Source organism: Carettochelys insculpta, chromosome 3 (assembly GCF_033958435.1).
Source record: "Carettochelys insculpta isolate YL-2023 chromosome 3, ASM3395843v1, whole genome shotgun sequence".
NCBI lineage: Eukaryota > Metazoa > Chordata > Testudines > Carettochelyidae > Carettochelys > Carettochelys insculpta.
Window position 1 is genome coordinate 47,323,951 of NC_134139.1, and position 27,257 is coordinate 47,351,207.

Genomic DNA, 27,257 nt, shown 5'->3' on the forward strand with positions numbered 1-27,257 from the left:
CGCCCCTGCCTGCAGTGCTCCTGACTTGGTCCATTGCAGATGTTGGCTTCTCCAGTTATGCTGGAGCATTCCCTGCCCAGGGCACCACAGGGCTGGAGCAGCCACACCCTCATTAGTTAACTAACTGGTAAATCTTATCTGTTTAGGGTGAGGCTTCCAAGTTAACAGGTTAACTCGTTAACCATTAACATCCCTAAGTCAAACATCATTGCCGAGATTTCAGGACTAAGCTCCACCCTTTAGTTCTGAAGTCTTTTCAAAACTGTGGAAATACTCCACCAACCTATTATTAACATTAAGAGCTTGATATAGCAATTAATCTTAAAACAATTATATGACTTCCTTGACAGAAAAAAAATCAGTTTGTATTGTAATCACTTACTGAACTATCACAGTACGTTAAATGAAGAGAGAAGCTGCTAACAGGATAAGAAATTTCTTACTGGATAATTTTATGTCTGTTGCACAGCTGCTCTCTTCATCACTAATAGCAAGCACCGAATCATAGAGCAGAACCTTAGGTATTTCATATCATGTCTTTATGGAAAGATCTGTTACTGGGTAGCATCAGACAGCAAATATTTCATGGACTATTCTTGTATTTCTGCCCATCCCTGCTGACTTGAACTGCCAAATATTTTTTATTTCGGAATGCTATAGTATGAATGCACCAGTTCTATTGTATTATTGTCTCCTTGCAGAACTGTAAGGAATGAGTTCCTGCCTGTTTGTTTGTGTAGAATATGGCTGCTTTGTTGTCACTTACTACTTCAATTACTTTGTTTTGTAGATAGATGAGGTGGAAGATTTGAGACTTTGTTAGACTACCATTAGCCCCAGTAATGTTGATTTGTAGATGTTTCTCAAAGTGACTCCAATATAATTTGTTTGCTGAACTGAGCACCTCATTCAAGGATGTGTCTCGATTCTAGGCTTCTGTTGAAGTCTGCCACTCTAGGGCTATGTTTACACGTGCCCCAAACTTCGAAATGGCCATTTCGAAGTTTACTAATGAAACGCTGAAATGCATATTCAGCACTTCATTAGCATGCGGGCGGCTGTGGCACTTTGAAATTGACGCGCCTCGCCACCGCGCGTCTCGTCCAGATGGGGCTCCTTTTCGAAAGGACCCCGCCTACTTCGAAGTCCCCTTATTCCCAAACATTTCTTTGGGAAGAGCAATTTCTTTCTTTGGCTGGCAATTTCTTTCTTGTCAATGCTATGATAATCTCTTTCTGACGTGAGAGTACAGAGACACATACATTGCGGAGGTTTGTAATGTGGTCAGACTCATCACTTCAATTCCTCTTGCATTCCTGCTGGGAATTATGTCTGCCTCTGCAAGTTGCCCTCTTCTAGCCAGTGTCTTGCCAGTTGTCGTTCTGCCTCTGGACCTGCATCACCTTCAGGACTGCAGCATCCTCTTCAGGACACTGCCTTCCGACAGTGCCCCCCTTGCCCAAGTTTGCTCTTTTGCCCTCTTTCAGGGGATATCTGGAGTCCTCAATCCTACACCTGCCACTTTGGCCAACTGTAGCCGCAAAGTCTAGCCCCTCTCCCTTCCCTATGCAGTCTGAATAGTCCACTATCCCTGTTACCAAGGTGTAGTGTAGGGCTGAAAGGGAGGACCAAGGCCCACCCACTAATCTGGGTCCTGGCCCAGGGACCCTCTGGTAGCAACTTTTTCCCACCCTCCTTCACTCTTCCTTGACTGCTCAGATTCTTCCCTGGGACACTTCCCTGTGAGCCCTTGCACCTTCTTGGCCCTTGTATCAAGCCCACCATATGGGAGATATCAGGCTGGAGCCTCTCTGCTGCTTACGTGAGCCTGCTCAGCCTTGTTCTCTCCCGGTGCTTCTCCCCTGCTGGGAGCCAGTCCTGTGCTCTCCCATGTCAAATCCCCACGGCTTTCTACTTTGCTGAGCAACTCCTTATATAGGGTGCCCCAGCAAGCTGCCCTCTGATTGGCTTCTTATAAGCCCTTTCTTGATTCTCTGGAATTCTGTGCAGGCTTCCTCTTGCCTGCTTTAATCCCTTTCTGGCCAGAGGGGGGGAGCTGCTTCACTACAATGCCCATCAGTCTGAAGAAGGACATAACTATCTGGTTTGAGTGTCTTGCAATTTCATTGGCAGACTGAATCTTTGCAAATTTTAATTTTGGAAGGAAGGCTCTTCCAGTTTGGGAATCTAAAACTGCTTCAGATAAAGGGTTCTTCACTGTAGGAAGATATATGACCTCTTCCAACTTATTCTGAAATCTAGTTTCCCAAACGGAATTAAAGCACAGTCCATGTTGATGGACATGGTGAATAACTTGCAATCTTAAATGCTCTGCCATGACTGAGAGGTATCTTGTGATACCTGATGACCAGTAGAAAAAAAAAAAGGAGGATCCTGTACTGTTAGTGATCTTCTGTAACCAATAAACAGAGGTATTTATGATGTGAAGGTATAAACAATATATGAAAATATCCATTTTTTGAGATTGAGAATGCTGAATTGATCTAGGATGAGTAGGGAGGGAATCATAGTGGCAAGGGACACATTGTGGAATCTGAACTTCATGAAAAAGAAATTATGTGTTCTGAAGTCTAAGATGGACTGGTCAGCCTTGTTTCTTTGTATTAAGACACATATCTGGGCTTTCGCTTTTTAACCTTTTCCCCAGTTTGAGACATATTCATGATGTATCTCTGCTCCAGTGTATACTGGAAGTAGATAAAACTTCTCTGAAGACTCCAGGACTTAACCACAGACATTCATTACCTCCAGACTAGTCAATGAGGTCTCCTTCCTTTCTTTTCTGTTTCCCAACTTTTAAAGACAAACTCTAGCAGTAGTTAGCAAGCCTCATTCCCTTTGTTGTTGCCTTTTCTTGAAAAAAAATTAAAAGTTCTTTACTTGAACAGGATGGAGTTCCTTTCTTCCAGTTTCATCCCCTTGCTTGGAAGCAAAAGATGAGATGGTGCTTTATGTGTGAGGAGTTGAACTCCAGTAGGGAAGTTTTATGGCAATTGTTCTCAGCCTATGGACTCTTGCTTAGCTGGTAGAGGGCTCAGAACATGAAGACTTATGTAGGTCTTTGTGTCTTCCAACACCATCTAATGTTCCTCCTTCAATACTGGCACAGGAGACATTACTGTTCTCAAGTTGGGGAGGAGTAGCAATGCCATTTCCAGTGAAAAATCTCTGTGGATGAAATTCACTAAAACCATTTTCCCTCTGCAACTTTAAGAGTACAAGATGCATAGCCCCTTCTCAGTTTGTTAAGCAGGCATTAAGTGAGGAGCCTGATCTTCCCGTGTTGCTAGCAGGAGGATTTGGACTGGTTCAGGGGGAAGTCTAAAGGTGGGCTTGTTCATGGACAGGTAGAAGTGCAGTTTGGGGTGATAGTTATGGTAACTGTGGTTGACAATGTCTTCATGCATTGCAAAAATAAAAAGGGCTTTTTAGCTTTTGTATGAAGGAGGCCAGAGTAGATGATCATAGTGATTGCTTCGGTCCTGAAAATATACATCCTTCTGTATTTCATTTCAAAATTATATAAATAGGCAATAAGGGGCTCATTTTAGGAAAGAAGGAAGGAATTTGGAATATTAACCTAAGCCCTAAGGAAGAAGTTTAGAAGGCCAAAGGCAGTGAGACAATCAGAAATTTATCATAAACTTAGCAAATTGCTCTGTAATTTAGCAAGTCCCCATGACCTCGCTTTAGTGTGTGGGCATGTGTATAAGGCAACAAAGAACCATATGACATAGGTGTGAAGAGCAAATCAAACACCTGGTCCAACTCCTGTTAAATGAATTGAATGATTTCCATTGACTCCAGCATGCTCTAGAGCAGAATATAATCTTCAAGTTATAAGAAATATGGTTATATGATTTAATATTTGTTATACCTCTATAGTCTATTTTAGTTTGTATTATCTTCTAATTATATTTTTTATTTACGGTAGAAGGGAAGCATGTGGCATTTGGGACTGATGGAGAGGAGAAAAATTCTGATGGTTCTTCAAGTATTCTTGGTGAGGATGCTGAAGACAATGAGAAAGAAGATGAGTTTCAAAAGGTATTTTGTAATAAAAAGAGAAAAACTACATAGTTCATAACACAAGTTTTTATAACTAAATATAAAATGCCTCTTTTTTCATAACTGAAGCCACCACGCAACATTTGCATGTAGTTCATACAATTAAAAATGTCTTCTCTCCTAAGAATGTATTCTGTGCTGCAGTGTAGCTTTCATTAACCAAATTTTCAGTAACTAAGGGAGCCAGAGGTGAATTGGCTGAGCAGCAGGTGAAGGTGTATTGTTGTAATAAAAGACCATAATAGACAGGGCTCCTTTAGTTTAGTCAGACAAACTTTCTTTTCTTCCCCATAGTACAAACAGTTACCAATCCCCCTTTCCATTTTCCCACTGCCCCCTTTATTTCAGAAAGTCCACACATACATTTTTCTGGCAATCAGTGCAGGAAGGCATCTATCATTCTTTTCATCTCCCCCTCTGAAGGGAGTTGAGGCTTAAGTGAATTAATGATGCAGGAATTACAGCTGCTGGGTGCAGGTGAGTGGTAATGTTTGTGGTGAATGATGACTGAGTTGTATACAGGTGCATGCTACACATAGGCCCTGTGGATTGAATGATATTTTCCTATGAACCCATTAATCCAGTACAGTTAGACTTTGTTCCATTCTTCAGAGATTAACATGAGATTCTTGTGGGTTTTTTTTTTTGCCCCCACATGAATGCTGGCTCCTCTTGTGGCCACACTGAACACTAAGCCCTGGACTTTGGGACATGGATTTCGTGCTTCCAAACTCACATATAAGCATCCACACTACTTTGTCAATTGTATTTACAGTTGTTGGATATGGATTTAACAGCTGTGCTAGTGTGTCCAAGACTGCAAAGTAGCTGCTTGGATTTGAGTCACAGAAGAACTCAGTTTTTGCCTTGCACCCCCAACAGATTCCTAGTTCCTGATGTGTGAATGCTTGCTCACCAGTGTCAGACTGAGTTGCGTGTGAATGGCATGGGTTCCTGGGTGCAAAACTGAGTCAGAGCGTAGGCCAAGGGTACTGAGTAGATATACCAATTTAGAGCCAATTCTTGAAGGCAAGCAGTTTTCTCAGGGATTTATTAGTGTGCCCTGTTCCAAGAAGAGTGGTTTTTTTTGTTTTTTTTTTTGTTTTTTTGAGGGGGAATTATTTCTCTCCTCGCTCTGGCATAGCAGCAGGCCTGGAAGGAAGAGGATCTGTTAGATATTTTAGAACAAATAGTCTATTCTTGTTTGACTGGTTCACATATGTATTCCACTTAGGTAAGTGCACACCTAGAGCTGGAGAGTCAGACACAAATCTAGGCAGTCTTAACTTCTGATACACACCTCATGAGAAAAACAACAAAAAAAGAGATATAATGGGTTGCAAGGTATAGTCCTTTGCTCCTAATGGGAAGCATGCCATGCCTAGGGAACAATGATTATTCCAGTTGTTCTAAGCCCAAGAATTTGTACAATGCCTGCCAGAGCAAAAGAGACTAATCCTTCTTAACATCATCCAGGAGGGTCCTGTTATCTCCCACACGCCATAGCAGTCTGCCATGGATGTAGCTGCACAGCTGCCTGAGATACTGCCTCCACTATTGTAATGTGCAGAACATCTTGGCTCCAAGCATCAGGAGTACCAAGAGACTTGCAATAAAAAGTTGAGGATCTTCCCTTTGAGAAAACCAATCTCTTCACCACAAAACCCAACAAGGTACTCCACTTCATGAAGGACTCCCAGACAACCCTCAGGATTTTGGACATGTACGTGCCACCCTTTAAGAGAACTAGGTACAATACTTACCAAAGACTCAGAGAGCCACACAGACAGCAATCTACCTTTGATTACCAGCGTCAGTGATGAAGGCCTCAACAACAGCAGCAACACTAACCCTACTCATTCCAATAATCTGCATCTAAACAGCAGTTTTGAAGGTTTGTTTGGGCGCTAGAAAGACACTCTCCTTCCAGTTGCGCCATTGCTCAGTCACCACCAATTCAGCCACCTCCTTTGCCTCTTTTTACAACAATGGGCACACATAACAGCAGACAAATGGGTCCTGGAACTCATCACCTATGGTTACTCCATCCCCTTCAATTTCTTCCTCTCTACTTAACTTTGCACCCTGTACCTCTCCAGGAACCCCTCTCTTAAGACCCTTCTGCAGCAAGAGGTGCTTCAACTTCTACAGTTGGGTGCCATAGAACCAATATCAAAAGATTTCCGAGGCAGAAGTTTCTACTCAACATATTTCCTAACACAAAAGAAGAATGGAGGATTGAGAACCATTCTCAATCCCAGGAGGCTCAACAAATACTTCACTTACTAACAATTCAAGATGGTGAATTTAGCAGCAATAATTCCAGCACTGGATCAAGGAGACTGCCCTCTCAACCTCCAAGATGCATATTTTGATATTGCAATTCATCTCACCCACAGACGCTTCCTATAATTCACAGTTGGTCATCATCATTACCAATAACAAGTGTCCCTTTCAGCCTTTCAACAGATCCCAGAGTCCAATTGCCAGTGCCACCAGTACTGCTCCAGAGCAGCTCTGGGGAAGCGGTCCCTTGGAGACACATTCTCCACTTAACGGGACACACCTTTACTTTACATGTTCCCACCCCTTCCTTTGCTACACAGGGTCATTGTTAAAATCAGAATAGAGTGAGCCAGCATAATACTTATTGCACGAGCATGGCTGAGGCAAACTTGGTAGCCCTACCTCCAGAGAATGTCTATCATGGATCCATATGTCTTTCCTTTCAATCACAATCTCTCTCCCAGAGTCACATAAGGATTCTACACCCTGAGCCACACAAACTCCACCTTCATGCCTGGGTCCTTCAGTTCTCCAGGACTCAAAAAACACATGCTCTGAAAGAGTAAAGGAAATATTAGTTAACTGCAGGACAGAGTCCATGAAAAAACCTATCTCTACAAATGGACCAGATTCTCTCACTGGCTCAAAACCAATAACTCTATACCCACTGAAACTGCATCCCTTCCTGTCCTATTAGATTGTTTACTGCATCTAAGGGAGTTGGGCTTATCACTAAATACCACCGTACTGCATCTATAACGGCCTTCCATCACACCATGGATGGCACTTGTTTTCTCTCCAACCCTACCACCAAGAGATTCCTCACAGGCCTTCTAAATACTTTTCTTACTGCCCACTCGTTCCTATTTAGGATTTTAAACCATGTGCTAAAGAGCCTTATGAGACTGTCTACAGAACCTGTGGGTACTTGCCTCTGGTTATACGTATCAATGAAGGTCTCCTTTCTTCTTGCTGTTACTTCCAGCAGGAAGGTAGGGGAGCTTGCTGCACTAATGGCTGACACCCCTTCCCTTAGATAGTTTCATTAAAGACAGAGTGACATTTCGGCCCCACCCTAATTTCCTTCCAAAGGTTCCCTCTCCCTTCCACATCAACGAACCCATACACCTGCCTGCATGGTACACCCTGGACATCCACAAAGTGTTCACATTTTATATTGATTGTACAGGATCCTGGTACAAAAGGATTGTAGAGTCCTGCACCTGGGGCGGAAGAATGCTAAGCATTGTTACAGGCTGAGGACTGACTGGCTCAGCAGTAGTATGATGGAAAGGGACCCTAGGGGTTATGGTGGATGAAAGGCTGGATATGAGCAAACAGTGTGCCCTTGCAGCCAAGAAGGCTAACGGCATAGTAGGGTGCATTAGGAGGAGCATTTCGAGCAGAGCTAGAGAAGTAGTTATTCCCCTCTATTTGGCACTGGTGAGGCCACATCTTGAATATTGTGTCCAGTTTTGGGCCCCCAGTATAAAAAAGATGTGGATTTGCTGGAGCAGGTTCAGCGAAGGGCAACAAAAATGATTAATGATCTGGAGCACAAGACCTATGGGGATAGGCTGAGGGATTGGGGCTTGTTGAGTTAATGGAAGAGAAGACTTAGAGGTGATTTAATAGCAGCTTTCAACTTCCTGAAGGGGAGCTCTAAAGAGGAGGGTGAGAAACTGTTCTCAGTGGTGTCGGATGGCAGAACAAGGCGTAATGGCTCCTCCTGGCTGCACCAAGCCCTGGGGAGTCGGCACCCCCACCCCTAGGCCTGGAGAAGCAGCAGCTGTGAACGCTGCCAACCCCACAGTCCTGGGGAAGTGGTAGTCACTGGCGCTTCCTGCCAGGAGCCCTGGGGAAACAGCGGCTGCGGGTGCTCCCTGCCCAGAACCCTGGGAAACCAGCAGCCATGGGCACGCCTCTCCTGGAGCCCTGAGGGAGTGGCAGCCACGGGCACTCTCCACCCAGAACCCTGGGGAAAATGCAACTATGGTTGCTCCAGCCCCCACCCCAGCGCCCTAGAGCCTAAATACAGGACAATTCATGCCTTGTAAAAGGCATCCCAAATACAGGACCCTCACACCCAATAGGAGATGGTTGGTCACCCTAGATTTGTTTGATTTGTGCATGCAAGTCTCAACCGAAGAAGCTATACAGCCTATCTCCTCAATTTACAGCTCACGACTTTACTCACACCGTTCCCTGTTTCCAAAACCAGTTTTCCTCTCAAAGACAATGTCTGTTACCTGTGATCAAGAAGTTATTTGAGCATCAGGCCTTCAGTTTGATACTGCAAATCCTCACAAAGCCCTCTTTTGAGCCTTTGGTAGAAATGACCCTGTATTTTCTAAATCTCAAGATGCTATGAGAAAAGTCAAGCAGTTTTGCTCAAAGAATCTGGGAGAAGGAAGCATCCTTTATCAAAGTGACATTTGATTTTTTTCCTTAGTAATATATATAGTCTTTAGGCCAAATCACAAATTTGCTCTTAAAAACTGACCTAATACCCTCTGCAACCTGAAGCAAGTAACATGCTGTGGATGCGGCTAGGATAGTAACATTTTCTTTGCATGAAATAAAACTGAAGTGCAGGAAGTCTGATGCTCTATTTTTATATGGAAACAGAAAAGTAGATGTAAAGTTTCAAGACACACTACTTCTACAGAAAAGCTATTTTCATTTCTTTAGATTGTCAAGTGAAGACTTCTCTTAGCAAAAGAACTTTCACGGTCAGTCACTTGGATTGTTATGGTCAAAGCATTTCAATGCATCTTTCAATGAGATAGACTATGAAATGCCTTGTTCTTTTTTTTTTTTTATTGTACACCACAGATGCTTAAACTATATCCACATAGTTTTTGGACAAAAAATTCTCCAACCTTTCGAGGTGTCCTTCAAGGAAAACCCCTGCATACTTTTTAAAACTGAAAAGCAAAACCAAAATGTATCTTTGTAACTTGGTCTCCCACTGATAGGAGACTTACCTTTTCTACCCCCTTCCTCTCTTTTCTTGGAGGATGAATTTTTTGTTTGCTATTTAGTATCAGTATTATGTAACAGCAGATTCCTAGCTGCGAGGAAGATAAAAAATGAGTGTTTTTACCTATAATTCTCAAAATGAATACCACACTGCATACACTAGAAGTTTTCCAATCTTCAATGAAAGTGCACGGCAGTAACATCTCTTAGTATAATGGAATCTGAAAGATGAATGAGAGAAGATGTTTTTAAAAACTGTTTCAATTTTTTATTTAAATATACATTTTCTCAAGTTTAGGCAAGTGTTTTCATGATAATTTTTAACATTTTATTTCCTTAGTTTTGTTTATTCTGAACAATGGTGCTGTGTGTGGGATCTCAGTGTGGTTGTGCTACCTCAAGTGTCTAGGCGGAGTTAGCTAGCACACAGTTTGGAGAAAGAAAACATAAGAAACCTGGGTGAAAGACGCATTCTTTTCTCTGGTCCTTTTGTGCTGGGCTGAAGGACCAGAATGATTATCAGGGGGATATCTTATATGGGAATATAAACCTTTATAAATCTTATTTTTATATTAAGTGGGCCTCATCCTCATGAACTTTAAGGTAACCATCAACATGAATATCCTAGATTTCAAGCTATTTGACTTATGTACCAATTTTGAAATAGAAAAATTACTGTTAATTCCTTGTTTTTGAGAAGAAGGTGATGAAACTGATCATAAGATTATTCAAACTTCTTTTAAAACTTGCTGATGAATGAATGTTGAATGACTGGATGTTGTTTGATTTGTTTTTCAGTTAGCTGTTTTTGCAGGATTTTTATGATGAACATTCTGTAATCTCATGACCCAGTTTCTTTTACTTAGATAAAACAATGCCAGATTTCTCGAAAGTGGCCTCATGAAGCTGTAATTTTGATATTTTGGGGTATTCACAGAAATCAGTCTCTATGGTATGCAAAACATAATTTTAAATTATCCATAATTTCTGGTAAATAAAAGTTTCCCAAACTTCTGCTTTTCAAAAGACTTTTGTTAAAAATATCTATTATAATATCTCTATACAGCGTTTCCTCAGTTCTTGTCCCCTAGCACCCCCGTCTACCTGCGCTACATTGATGACATCTTCATCATCTGGACCCATGGGAAGGAGACTCCTTGAAGAGTTCCACTGTGATTTCCACAGTTTCCACCCCACCATCAACCTTAGCCTGGATCAGTCCACCCAAGAGATCCACTTCCTGGACACTACTGTGCAAATAAGCGATGGTCACATAAATACCACCCTATACCGAAAACCCACAGACCACTATGCTTAACTACATGCCTCCAGCTTCCATCCAGGACTCACTACACGATCCATTGTGTATGGCCAGGCACTAAGGTATAACTGTATTTGCTCTGATCTGTCAGACAGAGACAAACATCTACAAGACCTTTACCAAGCTTTCCCCAAACTACAGTACCCTCCTAAGAAAGTTAAGAAACAGACTGACAGAGCCAGACGTGTGCCCAAAAGCTACAAGACAGGCCCAACAAGGAAAACAAGAGAACACCACTGGCCCAGCTAAAGCCTCTCCAGTGCATCATCAGTGATCTGCAACCCATCCTGGGCAATGATCCTTCACTCTCGCAGACCTTGGAAGGCAGACCTGTTCTTGCCTACAGACAGCCTGCCAAACTTAAACAAATTCTCACCAGCAACTATAGACCACAACACAATAACACTAAACCTGGAACCAATCCCTGCAACAAACCTCGCTGCCAACCCTGCTCACATATCTACACCAGCGATATCATCACAGGACCTCACATAAACCACACTATCAGGGGCTCTTTCACCTACACATCTACTAATATAATATATGCCATCATATGCCAGCAGTGCCTTGCTGCAATTTACATTTGCCAAACTGAACAGTCTCTCCGAAAAAGAATAAATGGACATAAATCAGACATCAGGAATGGAAACATACAAAAACATGTAGGAGAAAAATCTCCCTGGACACTCAGTTACAGATTTAAAAGTAGCAGTCCTACAACAAAAAAAAATTTCAAAAATAAAATGGAGAGAGAAATCTCTTAGCTGCAATTCATTTGCAAATTAGATTCCATCAACCAAGGATTAAACAGAGACTGGGAGTGGTTGACCCCTTAGAAAAGTAGCTTCTAAGCTCTGGATGTTCACACCTCCACATTAGAATCTGACAATGGGCCACATCCCCGCTGACTGACCTGACTTGTTGTCTCCTCTCTTGATGTATACAACTGATAATAGGCCATTTCCACCCAGACTGAACAGACCTTCTCAGCTCTGGCTGTCCCTTTTATTGGGACCCCACTCTTTGGCCGTGTCTACACGTGCCCCAAACTTCGAAATGGCCATGCAAATGGCCATTTCGAAGTTTACTAATGAAGCGCTGAAATGCATATTCAGCGCTTCATTAGCATGCGGGCGGCAGCGGCGCTTCGAAATTGACGCGCCTTGCCGCCACGTGGCGCGTCCAGACGGGGCTCCTTTTCGAAAGGGCCCCGCCTACTTTGAAGTCCCCTTATTCCCATGAGCTGATGGGAATAAGGGGACTTCGAAGTAGGTGGCGTCCTTTCGAAAAGGAGCCCCGTCTGGACGCGCTGCGTGGCGGCAAGGCGCGTCAATTTCGAAGTGCCGCTGCCGCCCGCATGCTAATGAAGCGCTGAATATGCATTTCAGCGCTTCATTAGTAAACTTCGAAATGGCCGTTTGCATGGCCATTTCGAAGTTTGGGGCACGTGTAGACGTAGCCTTTAAATCCTCTTCTGACAACCCCACCACTCATCTATCTGACAAAGCAGGTCTTTGCCCATGAAAGCTTATGCTCCAAAATATCTGTTAGTCTATAAGGTGCCACAGGACTTCTTGTTAATATCTCTATATTTTATCTTGTGGAGAAAGAAAAGATTATCTACCACATAAGACTAGAATTGTAGGAAGGAAGCATTATAATTGATTTCTCAGTTGTGGTTTAGTCATTAAATCATATTCTTTCTGTATTAAATATGCTTTAAATGAAAGATGTAGTAGATTTAGGTAAAAATCTTTCATTGGGGTTTATAACCAAATGTTCAGCTCTCTTTTAGATTCTTCTTTAGAATTTATAAGCATTGATTTTTTGGTGTTAATTTCATCTAACTATTAAACTCCAATCCAGTTGTGAATCTGATTTGTTGATTTGATTGGGACTTAATTGTTATAGTGTTCAATTTTTAGTTTATTACTTTAACTGCTTTGCTTAGATAGTGTTCTTGATTTTAATTTTTAAATAAAATCATATTGAACCACCTTTATTTCAATAAGTACTGCTAGTCCAGAATCTTTGAGGATTTTGGTGGGCATTTGCTAATCAATCTGAAAACCTGACCAGCTCCTATAATTAGTTGTTGAGTCTCCAAAGGTGTAAGGGGGTATCTAAATACCCTATTACTGGTTGTGGTAGCATTTTCCATGGTTTAGGTATTGTGGAAGAAATTAAATATTCAGGTAAAATTACTTCAGATCGTTAAAGTGACAAATATTTTATTTTGCCTTTCCTTTCTTACATCTTTCCCATTTCTTTTACCCTTTTGATTATATGCATACAGGAAATATTTTTTATTTTTTGTTGCAGGAATGTAAAGAGGTAATTGCATATTTCAGTCATCAATTACTAGACAGTCTGTTGAAAGCCACCCGACTATCTTTGGATACCCTTAAAAAAAGAATGTTTGTTTCAAAGTAAGTTGTAAGTGAAGTAGTACTTCAGTAACATGATGGTAATAATATTATGAAAATCCATTTAGCTTATTTTTGTTACCAAGAATGTATATGAAAGGCTAAGAGGAAAAATGCATTAATATTGATGGACTGTAATTTTTTTCTTCTAATATCAACAGACACTACATACCCCTTTTCCATGAACCAAAGCTTTCTGCATTTTAGTATACTTTCCTGTTTTTAATAGACAAAATAAAGATTTCTGTCAGTGTAACTTTTCCGATTCACTCTTTTTATTTGTTTTTTTTTCTAATGGGACCTACGTTATACTATGTGGTTTCTGGTAATTGTGGAAAGAATTACACTGACTTTACATAGCGCACATTCTAATAATGTTCACAGAAATTAACAAAAGCTAAAGGGAAACAGCAAATTGGAACATGACAGTCAAATTCACTCTAGACAGCCTGGCAGAGGTGGGAGCATCTGTATAATAAGAATGATCTGGATTTTCTTACAATTCTAAGGAAGGTTGTTCCAGTAACAGTCTTCATAGCAGGTATATCTGTGAATGCCATATGCTTTGACTTTAAAACAGTGACCTCAAACTCTAAAGTGAAGTGCCAGATCTGACTTCATCCATGAGGGCTGTCCCAAGACAGGTTCAGGGCCTGGGGAAACCCCCTGCCCTGAACGCACCCTCACAGGCCCTGCCCCAACCTGCCTCTTTTCCATTCTGCCGTGCCCCCACTCTATCTCTTCTCCCAAATCCAGCCCTTGTTCTGTCCCTGCCCCTTCCAGCCCCTTCTCTGTCCCCTTTCCCTCTCCCGTGAGCAACATGACCTTGTGATTATTGGGGGCTTTGTGGCAGCAGGAGTTGCTGTTCCATCCCAACCTGCACTTAGCAGTGGGAGCTGGTGTGGTTCAGCAGCCTACTATGTTTTGCCCTGCCTCACCATGCTGCCATCCCAGCCTGCTGCACCCTGCTTCTCTGAAGAAGCATGAAGTGAAGCACCCTGGGGCTGGGGTATTCTGGTTCCTGCTGCAGCAGAGAAGATGGGCGTAGGTTGCCGGGAGAAGGTGGTGGGGTGAAGCGGAGCAGGCTGCCAGGCCATTCCATCTCCTAATTTGGAAGTAAGTTTGGGGTTACTCCTGCTGCCACCCCATGCCAGGGCCATCAATAGGCCAATTGAGGTGGATGCTGTAATGCCCAACAAAGTGTGAGATTTGAGTTGGTCACGCCAAACTGTCCTATGGACGGACAGCTCAGTCATCTATAGATAACAAACAAACATGGCAAGTAAATACTTTGTGCTTCCAAGCTCAAAGAATCTCTGTTTTTCTGAGAAAAGATGGTGAAAAAATTGTGGCTTACAATGCCCCAACCCAAACAGCTGCTTCCTCTCTCAGCCAGCACACTAAGAAGAAAATACAAGTTTTCCTGTAGGCAAAGCCTCTCCTTTAAAGAAAGCTAGCAGAGAAAGGAGAACATTTGTCGCATTGTTTTGGATTACAGATGCACTCCTTGAAGCAGAATCTAGGATTCTAAGACTACAATTATCTCAGATTCTCCCAAGTCATGGCATCAGCTAAGCACCAAAATTTGGGCCAATTCTCTAACCATGGAAGATGCTGTGTTGGAATTGCTTAGTCCTTCCCCTTTTCATGCAACAAAATATGGGGGATATCTGTTTGGAAGGAATTGAGTTGTTCAGTGAAAAGGCATTGAATTATCTCAAAACTAAAGGACTTCTGATCAATTCTGATTTGTATACAAACCTTCTTCTGGAAAACTCTTCCATTTTCAACAAAAGGGCCAACACTAATACTAAACTGTGGTTTGGGCCACAGGTTCCTCTATGAGATAGTCATTTAATAGAAGATAGAGATCTAGATATCAGAGAAGTCTTTATTTGGTTCATTTTCTGAATCTTCCTCCAAAAATCAAATCTGAGAGCACACTTGTATTTTCTAAAATTATAGATTTTAATTTCCCTTCTGTTTTTTCTTGAGTAATCACTATATCTTTTTCTTGATGGCCTGGCGTTGAACCTCAGACAAGTGGACTGTGGAAATCATCTAATGAAGTTGTATAGTCTAATTCCTACACATAATGGCTACAACTACACTAGCCCCAAACATCGAAATGGCCACGCAAATGGCGATTTCGAAATTTACTAATGAAGTGCTGAAATGCATATTCAGTGCTTCATTAGCATGCGGGCGGCCGCGGCACTTCGAAATTGACGCGCCTGGCTGCCGCGCAGCTCGTCCCAACGGGGCTCCTTTTCGAAAGGACTCCGTCTACTTTGAAGTCCCCTTATTCCCATGAGCTCAATATGCATTTCAGCGCCTCATTAGTAAACTTCGAAATGGCCATTTGCGTGGCCATTTCGAAGTTTGGGGCTAGTGTAGACACGGCCAATATTTGGTCACTGCTTTCCTTCTTAGATCTTCTCATTTTAGACATATGTAAAGTGGCTATGTGCTCACTACACATTATTATCAAGTGTTAGTGGTTGGATTTGGCTTCAGGTTTCAGGCTTCCCATACCCAAAATCTATTTTCAAGGTAGGAAAGTCCAAATTTTTACTGTAGACCCTCCATAACTGCCAAGAAAACAAAATTTTTCAAGACATACTTTCTCTTTATTTGGTTAATTTCCCTTCAGTGTTTTTCTTCTGTCTAATTACCATCCCCACTTACAGACTTCAACATATCTATTTTTTTTTCTGTTGGATGTTTAAGAGATGTCTTGCCATTGTTATCCACCTTTTTTGGGACATGACGTGTGCTTTTGGCTATGAAATAAAACCATGGCTGTGCTGCAGTCAATAGCCGTGTCTACACGTGCACGCTACTTCGAAGTAGCGGCACTAACTTCGAAATAGCGCCCGTCACGGCTACACGTGTTGGGCGCTATTTCGATGTTAACATCGATGTTAGGCGGCGAGACGTCGAAGCCGCTAACCCCATGAGGGGATGGGAATAGCGCCCTACTTTGAAGTTGAACATCGAAGTAGGGCACGTGTAGCCGATCCGCGTCCCACAACATCGAAATAGCGGGGTCCGCCATGGCGGCCATCAGCTGAGGGGTTGAGAGACGCTCTCTCTCCAGCCCCTGCGGGGCTCTATGGTCACCGTGTGCAGCAGCCCTTAGCCCAGGGCTTCTGGCTGCTGCTGCGGCAGCTGGGGATCCATGCTGCATGCACAGGGTCTGCAACCAGTTGTCGGCTCTGTGGACCTTGTGTTGTTTAGTGCAACTGTGTCTGGGAGGGGCCCTTTAAGGGAGCGGCTTGCTGTTGAGTCCGCCCTGTGACCCTGTCTGCAGCTGTTCCTGGCACCCTTATTTTGATGTGTGCTACTTTGGCATGTAGACGTTCCCTCGCAGCGCCTATTTCGATGTGGTGCTGCACAACGTCGAAGTTGAACGTTGACGCTGCCAGCCCTGGAGGACATGTAGACGTTATTCATTGAAATAAGCTACTTCGATGTAGGCTTCACGTGTAGATGTAGCCAATGAGTGTTTAGACTTTCACTTCAGTGGAGCCAGAATTACAGTACAGGTAGCCTGCACAAATGGAATACTGAGAGAAGGAAATTATATGGTATTTTTTTCTGGAACACTAAATGGCACTACATTTTTGAATTAGGAAACTCTCTTTTCATATGTCATGATTCTTGAAATTGTATTCACATGTTTTGTCTTTGGGGTATATATTTAATTGTATTTTGATCAGTTTGCATTGGTTTATCATCCATGGAATTTAACTTTCCACCTTATAGAAGGTTCTGATTGAAATGCTTACTGAACAGGTTTCATTATTTTGTGGAGTCTTCTGTCCCACTTAAACAAGTACAGACTAGGCTGCTCTAAGGGCAATGGCTAGGTCCAGGATGGTGTGACTGTGTTTAGCACCACTACCCACAGACATTGAAAACTTTCAAAACTAGGGGAATTCTGTTTGTTACATGTTAGGGAGCTAAGATCCTGGGGCAAGAAGATGATTTCTTCAGAGATGCAAAATTCCAAGGGACATAATTTCTTTTTATAGTAATTCAAATGATGGTGGAAATATAATTTAACAATTTTACAGTAAAATATGTAAAATGTATTCTGATTTTATTTTCAGCATCAGCACCTTTGGACGAACAGGATTTTTTGCCCAGGCAAGCAAATCTGAAGAGGTTGTTTCTTTCCTAAAAGCTGAAGTGCATCTTGCTATTCCTAATGTGGTAAGCAATTTGTGATATTATATTTAGCAAGATAAGAAGAAATGCATGAATACCTGTGCTGAATTTGACACCATTTGAAAGATGAGGGGCTGCTGGGGCAAGTTAGAGTTCCTCTCTCTTACATCTTCAGTTTCCTCTTAGGCTATGTCTATGCTAGCCAGGAATATCAACCCACTCATTTCTTCTGTGGTTTGATGGAGGCCGGTCTGGAAAGGTGCATGACACATGGATCTTTCACAGCATGAGCCTGTTCAGGAAGCTGCAAACTGATACTTTTTTCCTGGACCAGAAGATCACTGTAGGGAAAGTTGAAATGCCCATTTTGATTCTGGGAGACCCTGTCTACTCCTTAATACCATGGCTCATGAAGCCATATACTGAGATCCCTAACAGAAACAAGGAGCAGTTCAATAACAGGCTGAGCAGGTGCAGAATGATTGTGGAGGAGTGTGTTTTTGGCGGTTTAAAAGCTCAGTGGCAATCTTTGTATGGGAAGCTGGACCTGTCTGATGACAACATTCCTATGCTTTTAATCGTGTCCTGTACCCTTCGTAATATTTGTGAAGGGAAGGGTGAACACTTCACTTAGGGCTGGACCACTGAGGCTTAGCACTTGGAGGTTGAGTTTGAGACAGGGCTATTACAGGAGTACAGTGCAGGACCATAAGAATCAGGGAAGCCTTTGAGGCAGCAATTTGATGCTGAAAGCCAGTAAAATTTGTTGCTCTGAATGAGAGTGCAGTGTTGCTATGGTAGTAGGTGCCTATAATTGGTCCATGTGATGCACTGAGTAGAAAAATGTTGCTTTGCTGGATTGTGCTTACTTTCTTTCATGTAACTGAATTAATATTGCTTTCAAACACAGATATTTCATTTACTAAAACAGCCATATAGAGCACACACACAGCATGACACATCTGCACTTTGTGGGAAGCAGGTGGGTAAGGGAGGAGTTGCAGCCATGGCATGTTTGCAGATTTGTATATACCCAGATATGTTATGCAGCCCTGCCTTCTGATGTGCTGTGCAATAAATGCTGCTGTTCAGCTGGCTGAACTGTGTGGGGATGGTGGTGGAGTGCATTGGGTTCCTGTAGAAGTCTGCAAGGCTGGATGGTGATGAAACTAGCATGGACTGCATTGAGTGAAAGAGAAAGGTCGCCAAAATGTGATACCAGTGCCATGAGGGCTCATGGAAAATAGTGTTGGGAAACCAGGTGAAGGGCGAAGTGGTCACAGAGCTGATCCATCTGCAGTGCTAGCAGCACCTGGAGCATGTTAGCTTGGTGCTCCATAACGTGTAAGAGCTGCTCTATGGCTTTGTTCTGGCACTAAGTGTTATCCTTCCATTCCTTCCTCTTATTGTCTCTCCACTCCTTCATTTTTTTTCAAAGGTAGTCTACTGCATAATATTATGCGACAGATCCTCTTTACTCTTTAAGGCATTTCCTTGCCATTCAGTTGGCAATATCAAGGAAGTTTAGGATCCCAGGCTTATATCTATGATGCCAAATTGCAACATTTTAAAGAGGCATTATTTTTAACACTAGACAGAATGTTTCAATCACTGATTGACTGTCCCAGGACAAATTCATGTCAGACACAAGACCCCCAAAATAATGAGATAATCACTGGGGCAGGGAAATTAATTGTTGCAGGGCCAGCCTAACTGTTGTCTGTGTCATATGTCTTGGGGAGAGCCAACACTGCTGGGGGGCCTTATAAGTAGTAATCTCCACATATTTTCAAAGCGCTGTGTTCATCCTGGAAGATATCTTGCTGCTCAGGGTGAACAGGGAATCAAGGGAGAGTCTCGTGTGAGATTGCAGCTTCCATGCTTGTCCTTATGCAGCTTGCCTGTGTTCAGCAATGCTTCCCACCACTTACGGCACAGTGGCATGGGAATGGCACTCTTAATGGGACAAAGAACAAAGCAGCTCTGCCAAGGAACTTGCTGTGGTGGACTGCCCAGCCTCTGTCTGCATGATGCTTCTGATGAGATCTGCATCACATGGAAAAATTACAGTTACCTACTACCATCACAGCAGGGTGGATAAAAATCAATGATTTTTTAAAATAAAAATCAGATTTTTTATTTAAAACAGATTTTTTAATGTTTAAATCCTCAATATAATACTAAATTTGTCATTTAAAAATAACAGTTGCGACTAAATCTTACCACAAATATGCTACACATAAAACTTACAGGCTACATCTACACTAGCACAAATCTCGGCCATTTCAAAGATGACTAGTGAGGTGCTGAAATGCATATTCAGCACCTCATTAGCATGCCGCCAGCCATAGCTCTTCAAAATTGCTGCGTTTTGGTGCCACGCGGCTCATCCAGACAGAGGTCCTTTTCAAAAGGACCCCGCCAAGTTCAAAATCCCCTTATTCCTATCTGCTGAGGGTAGATTTTAAGTCTAAGCTCCTATCTGCTGTTAGGAATAAGGGGATTTCAAAGTTGGTGGGGTCCTTTCGAAAAGGACCCCTGTTTGGACAAGCTGCGCGGCAGCGAAACACAGCAATTTCAAAGAGACGCAGCTGGCAGCATGCTAATGAGGCGCTGAATATGCATTTCGGTGCCTTATTAGTAATCTTCAAAATGGCCATTTGCATGGACATTTTGAAGATTTGTGCTAGGGTAGACATGGTCCTCGTCTTATAAAAATGAAATAATAACTTTAATCTTTCTAGCTGAACTACTAGCTCTTACTTCTTGAAAGTTCTGGACTTTTATGTTTCTCAACAAAGTAGAAGATAATATAAGCAAGGAAAGACACAAGCTGGAGAGGACTGTTCTTTGAGGAATGTCCCTGTGGGTGCTCCACAGAAGGTGTGTTGGCACCCTGCCCTCATATTTTTATTAGGTTTATTTAGGCCCAGTGCCTTCTGAGCCTCATGATTTTAAATCTTGAGCACACTCTTAAAGTGCTTGGCTATATATATTTCACTGATGGTGTGCATACACCAAATGCTTTTGTCCAGCAATGTTGGTTGATTCCAAGATTCTGACTTTTGTCTGTCTAAACATCAGGCCCACAGAAAGTACATGTGATTTCTATCAGGAAAGACTTACTACCAGTGCAGGTTCTATTGTTTGTAGAGTGGCACTGTGGCTGTGTCTACACCAGCAAGTTCTTTTGAAAGGCTTTTTGAAAGAAGTGGGCTTGTTTGAAATATTCCATCGAGCGTCTACACACAAAAGTGTTCTTTGGAAAGCAAATTGAAAGAATGTGGCACTCCTTTCAAAATTGCTCTTCTTTTCCCTTTTGAAAGCTTCTTTTGAAAGAAAAGGGCTCAACAGGCCCTTTTTTCTGAAAGAGTGGTCCTCATAGGGCCTGATTTTTCGATCCCTGGCCTGTTCTTTCAAGGCTACGTCTACAAGTGCCCCAAACTTGATGCGGCTTGCCACCATGTGTCTCGCCGCCACGCGTCTCGTCCAGACGGGGCTCCTTTTCGAAAGGACACCGCCTACTTTGAAGTCCCCTTATTCCTATTAGCAGATGGGAATAAGGGGACTTCGAAGTAGGCGGCGTCCTTTCGAAAAGGAGCCCCGTCTGGACAAGACGCGCAGCGGCAAGCCGCGGCAATTTCGAACGCCGCGGCTGCCCGCATGCTAATGAAGCGCTGAATATGCATTTCAGCGCTTCATTAGTAAACTTCGAAATGGCCATTTGAATGGCCATTTCGAAGTTTGGGGCATGTGTAGACACGGCCCAAAAGAGCAGGGGCTGCATGGACTCTTTTTTATAAAAGAGCAGATCACTCTTTGATCTGCCTTTTTGTGTGTGGCTGCACTTTTTTGAAAGAAGTTCTTTCACAAGAGATCTTTCTGAAGGGCTTCTTTCAAAAGATCTCTATAGTGTAGCTGTAACCTGTGTGTTCACCAAGGACCTTGCAATGATGACTACACATTAAAAAAGATGAGGCACTCACGTTTACCCATATCTCAATAACTGCTTGATCAGAGAGAAATTATCTCATCAAGCAGCACAATTTAAAAATTCTTCAGTCTGTTCTCATTAGAGCATAGACTTAAAACGACCCACGTTCACTATAATTCTTTGACTAGACAGAGATACTGCATAATGCAAAGTCAGCAAAAGTGTATTTCCCAGGGTAAAAAATTCCACACCATAGTAGACTACATTATCCAATTATAGATTCACCCAAAACATGAACCGTGGTGTGTCTCAGGCTTCTGGGACACATGGTCTCCAGAAACTTGCATGGTACAATTTGCTAAACTCCACCTATGCTCCAGACAGGGGTGGTTAAGAATCAGTTTATTTTCCCAGAAAGAATCACGTGTATATGCAAGTAACACTTGCAAATGAAGTTCTCGTTTCATTAGACTTGTACAAACACCCATATCAAGTGGAAAAAGGGGTTCACATCTCCTGGCCTCTGTCTATCAAGAATTTATTGACAGATTCTTCTATTCAAGAGTGGGAAGCTGACTCAGATTACCTACAAATACAAGATCTCTGGTAGCTTCAGCATCATATTTCAACAGAACTGTGGGTTTTATAATATCATCCTGGATATTTTTTTCATATATAGGTACACTTTTCTGATTCTTAGTATATCTGCTTGAACTGCTTTCAGGAGGGGAGGGATAGCTTAGTGGGTTTAAGCATTGGCCTGCTAAATCCAGGGTTGTGAGCTCAATCCTTGAGGGGGCTATTCAGGAATCGGGGGCACAACAGATTTTTTGAGATGGTAGATTTCAGGATCCTGACTAAAGGAAGAAAGGTGAGCAGTAATATACAGACCCTTGATTTCAAAAGAGCAGACTTCGACTCCCTGAGAGAACTGATGGGCAGGATCCCTTGGGAAACACAGATGAAGGGGAAAAGAGTTCAAGAGAACTGGCAGTATTTTAAAGAAGTTTTACTAAAGGCACAGGAACAAACCATCCCACTGCATAGTAAGTAATTCAAATCTGGTAGGCAACCAGCTTGCCTTAAGAGGGAAATTCTTAGTCAGCTTAAACTCAAAAAGGATGTGAATAAGAAATGGAAACGTGGACAATTGACTAAGGAGGAGCATAAATATAGGTCTGGAGAATGCCAGGCAGTAATCAGGAAAGCGAAAGCATGATTGGAACTGCCGCTGGCAAGGGATGTGAAGGGTAACAAGCAGGGTTTGTATCGGCATATTAACAATAAGAGGGTTATCAGGGAAGGCATGGGGCCATTACTGGATGAAAGAGGTAACCTAGTGACAGATGATGTAAGAAAAGCTGAAGTACTCAATGGTTGTTCTGCCTCAGCCTTCACGGACAAGGACAGCTCCTACACTATGGTGCTAGACAATGCAGTATGGGAAGGTGGAGGGCAGCCATCAGTGGGGAATGAGTGAGTTAAGAGCTACCTAGAAAAATTAAATGTACACACATCCATGGCTCTGGATTTAATGCACCCAAGGGTACTGAGGGAAGTGGCAAATGTAATTGCCGAACCTTTGGCCATTATCTTTGAAGACTCTTGGAGATCGGAAGAGGTCCCAGATGACTAGAAAAAGGCAAATATAATGCCCATCTTTAAAAAAGGAAAGAAGGACAATCCAGAGAACTATAGACTGGTGAGTCTTACCTCAATCCCTGGGAAAATAATGGAGGGAGATCCTCATGGAATCCATTGTGGAGCACTTGGAATAAGGGGAAGTGATCAAGAGTAGTCAACATGGGTTCACCAAGGGCAAGTCCTACTTGACCCATCTGATTAACTTCTGTGATGAGATATCTGGCTCTGTGGACGTGGGGAAAGTCAGTGGATGTGATATACCTTGACTTCAGCAAAGCTTTTGATACAGTCTCCCACAACATTCTTTTCCATAAGTTAAGGAAGTATGGATTGGATCCATGAACTATAAGGTGGGTAGAAAGCTGTCTTGATGGTCGGGCCCAACGGGTAGCGGTCAATGGCTCAATATCTGGATGGCAGTCTGTTTCAAGCAGAGTGCCTCACGGCTCGGTTCTGGGGCCGGTGTTGTTCAACTTCTTTATTAATGGCCTGGATCAGGGACTGTATTGCATCCTTATAAAGTTTGCAGATGACACTCAGCTAGGGGAAGAGGCAGATACACTGGAGGGTAGAGGTAGGATCCAGAGTGACCTGAATAAATTGGGGGATTGGACAAAAAGAAATCTGATGTGGTTCAACAAGGAGAAGTGCAGAGTCCTGCACTTGGGATGGAAGATTGTTATAGGTTGGGGATCGACTGGCTAAGCAGCGGTACAGTGGAATGGGACCTAGGGGTTATGGTGGATGAAAGGCTGGATATGAGTAAACAGTGTGCCCTTGTAGCCAAGAAGACAAATGGCAAATTAGGGTGCATTAGGAGGAGCACTGTGAGCAGATCTAGAGAAGTGGCTGTTCCCTTCTATTCAGCACTGGTGAGACCAGATCTTGAATATTGTGTCCAGTTTTCAGCTCCCCAGTATAAAAAGGATGTGGATGTGCTGGAGCAGGTTCAGTGGAGGGCAACAAAAATGATTAGGGGTCTGGAGGACATTACCTATGAGGAGAGGCTGGGGGATATGGGCTTATTTAGTTTACAGAAGGGGAGACTTAGAGGTGATTTAATACCAGCCTTCAACTTCCTGAAGGGGTGCTCTAAAGAGGATGGAGAGAAATTATTCACGGTAGTGACAAATAGCAGAACAAGGAGCAATGGTCTGAAATTACAGAAGGAGAGGAGTTGGTTGGATATGAGGAAAAACTACTTCACCAGGAGAGTGGTGAAACACTGGAATGTGTTGCCTAGAGAAGTGGTGGATTCTGCATTTGTGGAGGTTTTTAAGTCCAGGCTTGACAAGGTCCTGGCTGGGATGAATTAGTTGAGGTTGATCCTGCTTGAAGCAGGTGGCTGGACTAGATGACCTCCTGAGGTTTCTTTCTAGCCCTATGATTCTATGATTTAATGTTGTGAGTGAGCAGTAGCCTTCATGCCAACTGTTGAAATGTTCCATTGTGCTAGGGCAGTATTAGTCTTTTGCTTGCCTTAAACACATTCCTATTAAAAAAATGTAAAGCTGATCCTTGGAAGTCAGTCCATACCTTTAATAAATAGCATGCTTTGGATTTGCCTTCAAGAGCAAATTTTAGATTGATGATGCCTCAAACTTTATTTAATTAGGAGTCTCTACCTGTGTCCTGAGTTTTCCACAACTGTGAATATGCAGAGCCACTCAAAGAAGAAATTAAGGTTACTTACTTGTAACCAGACTTCTTTTAGGTAACTCTGAATATCTCTTCTGACCTTCCCTTCTTTCTTAGAGCTCTATTATTTCTCTGTGTTGTCAGTGATAGGAACTGAGACAGAAGACTTATATATTTGGACTGACCCTGAGAGTGTTCAGCTACAATGAGGAAAGAAACAGGAGGGGGCACATGTGTGCGCTAAAGGGTGCTGCTTGTAGATGTTTCTACCATTAGCCTGCAGTGGGTAACACATAATACATACATATCAGTGTTCAGAATAATCTTAAAGAACTGCAGTTTTAAATAAATAACCTTAATTTATTTCAAATTAAGTAACCTCTGTATGGCTGGGACTACCGGAGCTCTGCTCAGCACTGCTGCCTGCAGAGCTATGCAAAGTGATCCTGAGGCATAAGGCACTGGTGACAGAGGGGGGTTTAGCCAGCAGAGGCACATCCACATGCCTCTGCAGTGCCAGCACCCCCTTCTGCTGGCACCGAACTCTTGCATGGCTATGGTAATGAGCTTTTGGAGTATGCAAATAGGTAACCATTTGCAATCCTGAGAAGCTCAGGTTGCAAAGCTCTGCCAGCAGCAGCACTGAGCAGAGCTTCATGTGAACCCATTGTATAAATCCAACAAATTTAAAAAGTGTTAAATTTAAAAGAAACACAAACATATTGAGATATGTAAAGGGCCTTGTTTACATAGCAGGAATATGCAAATGAGGCACAAGATATTTAAATCCATGCCTCATTTGACTATCTCCGTTTGCTCATTACCATGCCCCTTCCAGAAGGGAGTGGGCTATGTGGATGAGGTCATAGAGCCTATTTTGAAACAGAGCCATTGAACACACTGTGGCTTATTTCAAAAGAGGCACTATTCCTTGTCTTAACAGCACCTATTTTGAAATTCTATTTCAAAATAGGCACTATTCCTCAGAAAGGTTACATCTACACCTGCCCCTCCTTTTTGGAAGGGGCATATAAATAAAGCAGGTAAGAACTGCTAATGAGGTGCTGATATGAATATGATATGCCGTCATTTGCATAATGGCAGCCACTGGGAGCATCAAACATTCTGCTTTAGAATTGCAAACTAGCCACGTAGATGGGGTTCCTTCAAAAGGAAACCCCTATTTCGAAAGCACTGTTCTTCCCCCCAAAAATTCTGCATGTAGGCATTCCACGGGATCTTTCAAAAGAGACCCCTTTCAGAAACTCTTTCGAAAAAACTTGCTAGTGTAGACACAACCCCTCAGTCTTTACAATACATGGTTGTGAAGGTGAGACATATCTCATACTGATTGGTGGGGAATGAGCTTCCTCCAGACAGAATAGGTCAGTGGAGAGGGTATCCAGCCTCAGAAATATTCCTGACCAAGAGGTGCAACCCTTTAATTTCTTTCGGTGCTCTACCACAGTCACTACCAGCAATGGAATTCAACAGCTGGACACAGGTAAAGGAGTGTTCCATATTTGGCAATGGGGCAATATAGCACATGTCCATCCCTGAGTAAAACAGGAGCTTGGAACAACTGTGATTCAGAAGAGTGTTTCTGAGTCACAATAATTTTGAGCCCCTAGAGCATGGCACAATTATGCTGCATGTCTTAGCAACAGCTATGATGAAAGGCTCAAAGTAGCTCTTGGAAAATTAGGTTACAGTGCATTTATTTTTTGTTTGTTGTGCAGGTAATGGTTCCTAGTTTAGATGATATACAGCAAGCCATCAATCGCATGATCCAATTAACACTGGAAGTAAGTCGTGGAGTTGCTCAATGGGGACAGCAACATTTACAAAAATCCAGTATACTACTGGACAGAAATGTACCTATCGTCTCTTCATCGCCCAGCATGGTGGCAGGGAAGCCAGCCAAAAAAGAAGAAAGTAAGCTTTTTTGCTGCCTTGTAATGTTTTTCTTCCATTAAAATGTCTTTGCTTCTGAATATTTCATGATTATTCTCATTTGGTTTGAAAGGGACCTACTGAGGAATCATTCAGATTATTTTACTTATTTTTACTTTAATTTAGTCAGATGTATGAAACAGAAGTGGATATTTCATAGAATCCTAGAAGTCTAAGCCTGGAAGGGACTTCAGGAGGTCATCAAGTCCAGCCCCTTGCCTAGAACAGAATCAACCCTATCTAAATCATCCCAGCCAGGACTTTGTCAAGCCGGGATTTAAAAACCTCTAGGTATGGAGATTCTACCACCTCTCTAGGTAATGAATTCAGTACTTCACCACCCTCCTGATATAGTTTTTCTTTATATCCAAACTACACCTCCCCCTCTGTAACTTGAGACCATTGCTCCTTGTTCTGTCATCCATCACTAATGAGAACAGTCTCCAACCTCTTTAGATCCCCCTTCAGGAAGTTGAAGGCTGCTATCAAGTTCTCCAATACTCTCCTCTTCTGTAAACTAAATAAACCCAAATCTCTCAGCTGCTCCTTGTAGGTCATGTGCTCCAGCCCCTTAATCATTTTTGTTGCCCTCTTTTGGACCATCTCCAGTGCATCCATATCCTCTTTATACTTGGGGGATCAGAACTGAACACAATACTCCAGATGTGGCTTTACCAGTTCTGAAGAGTGGGGAATAATACCTTCTCTAGATCTTCTAGAAATTCTCCTTCTAATGCAGCCCAATATGCCATTAGCTTTCTTGGCTACAAGGGCACACGGTTGACTCATAGCCAGCCTCTCATCCACTGAA

At 42.6% G+C, this 27,257-nt stretch overlaps 1 protein-coding gene across 1 annotated transcript in view; it reads left to right on the plus strand.

Annotated features, from left to right (window-relative positions):
* The window catches only part of DNAH8 (dynein axonemal heavy chain 8), a 548,480-nt gene that overhangs the window by 178,445 nt on the left and 342,778 nt on the right, over positions 1-27,257 (plus strand). Inside the window, exons 23-26 of the mRNA XM_074989796.1 lie at positions 3,956-4,068; positions 13,001-13,107; positions 17,220-17,322; positions 26,233-26,428. Of these exons, the coding sequence (XP_074845897.1) occupies positions 3,956-4,068; positions 13,001-13,107; positions 17,220-17,322; positions 26,233-26,428 (519 nt within the window). The remainder of the gene's footprint in view (positions 1-3,955; positions 4,069-13,000; positions 13,108-17,219; positions 17,323-26,232; positions 26,429-27,257) is intronic.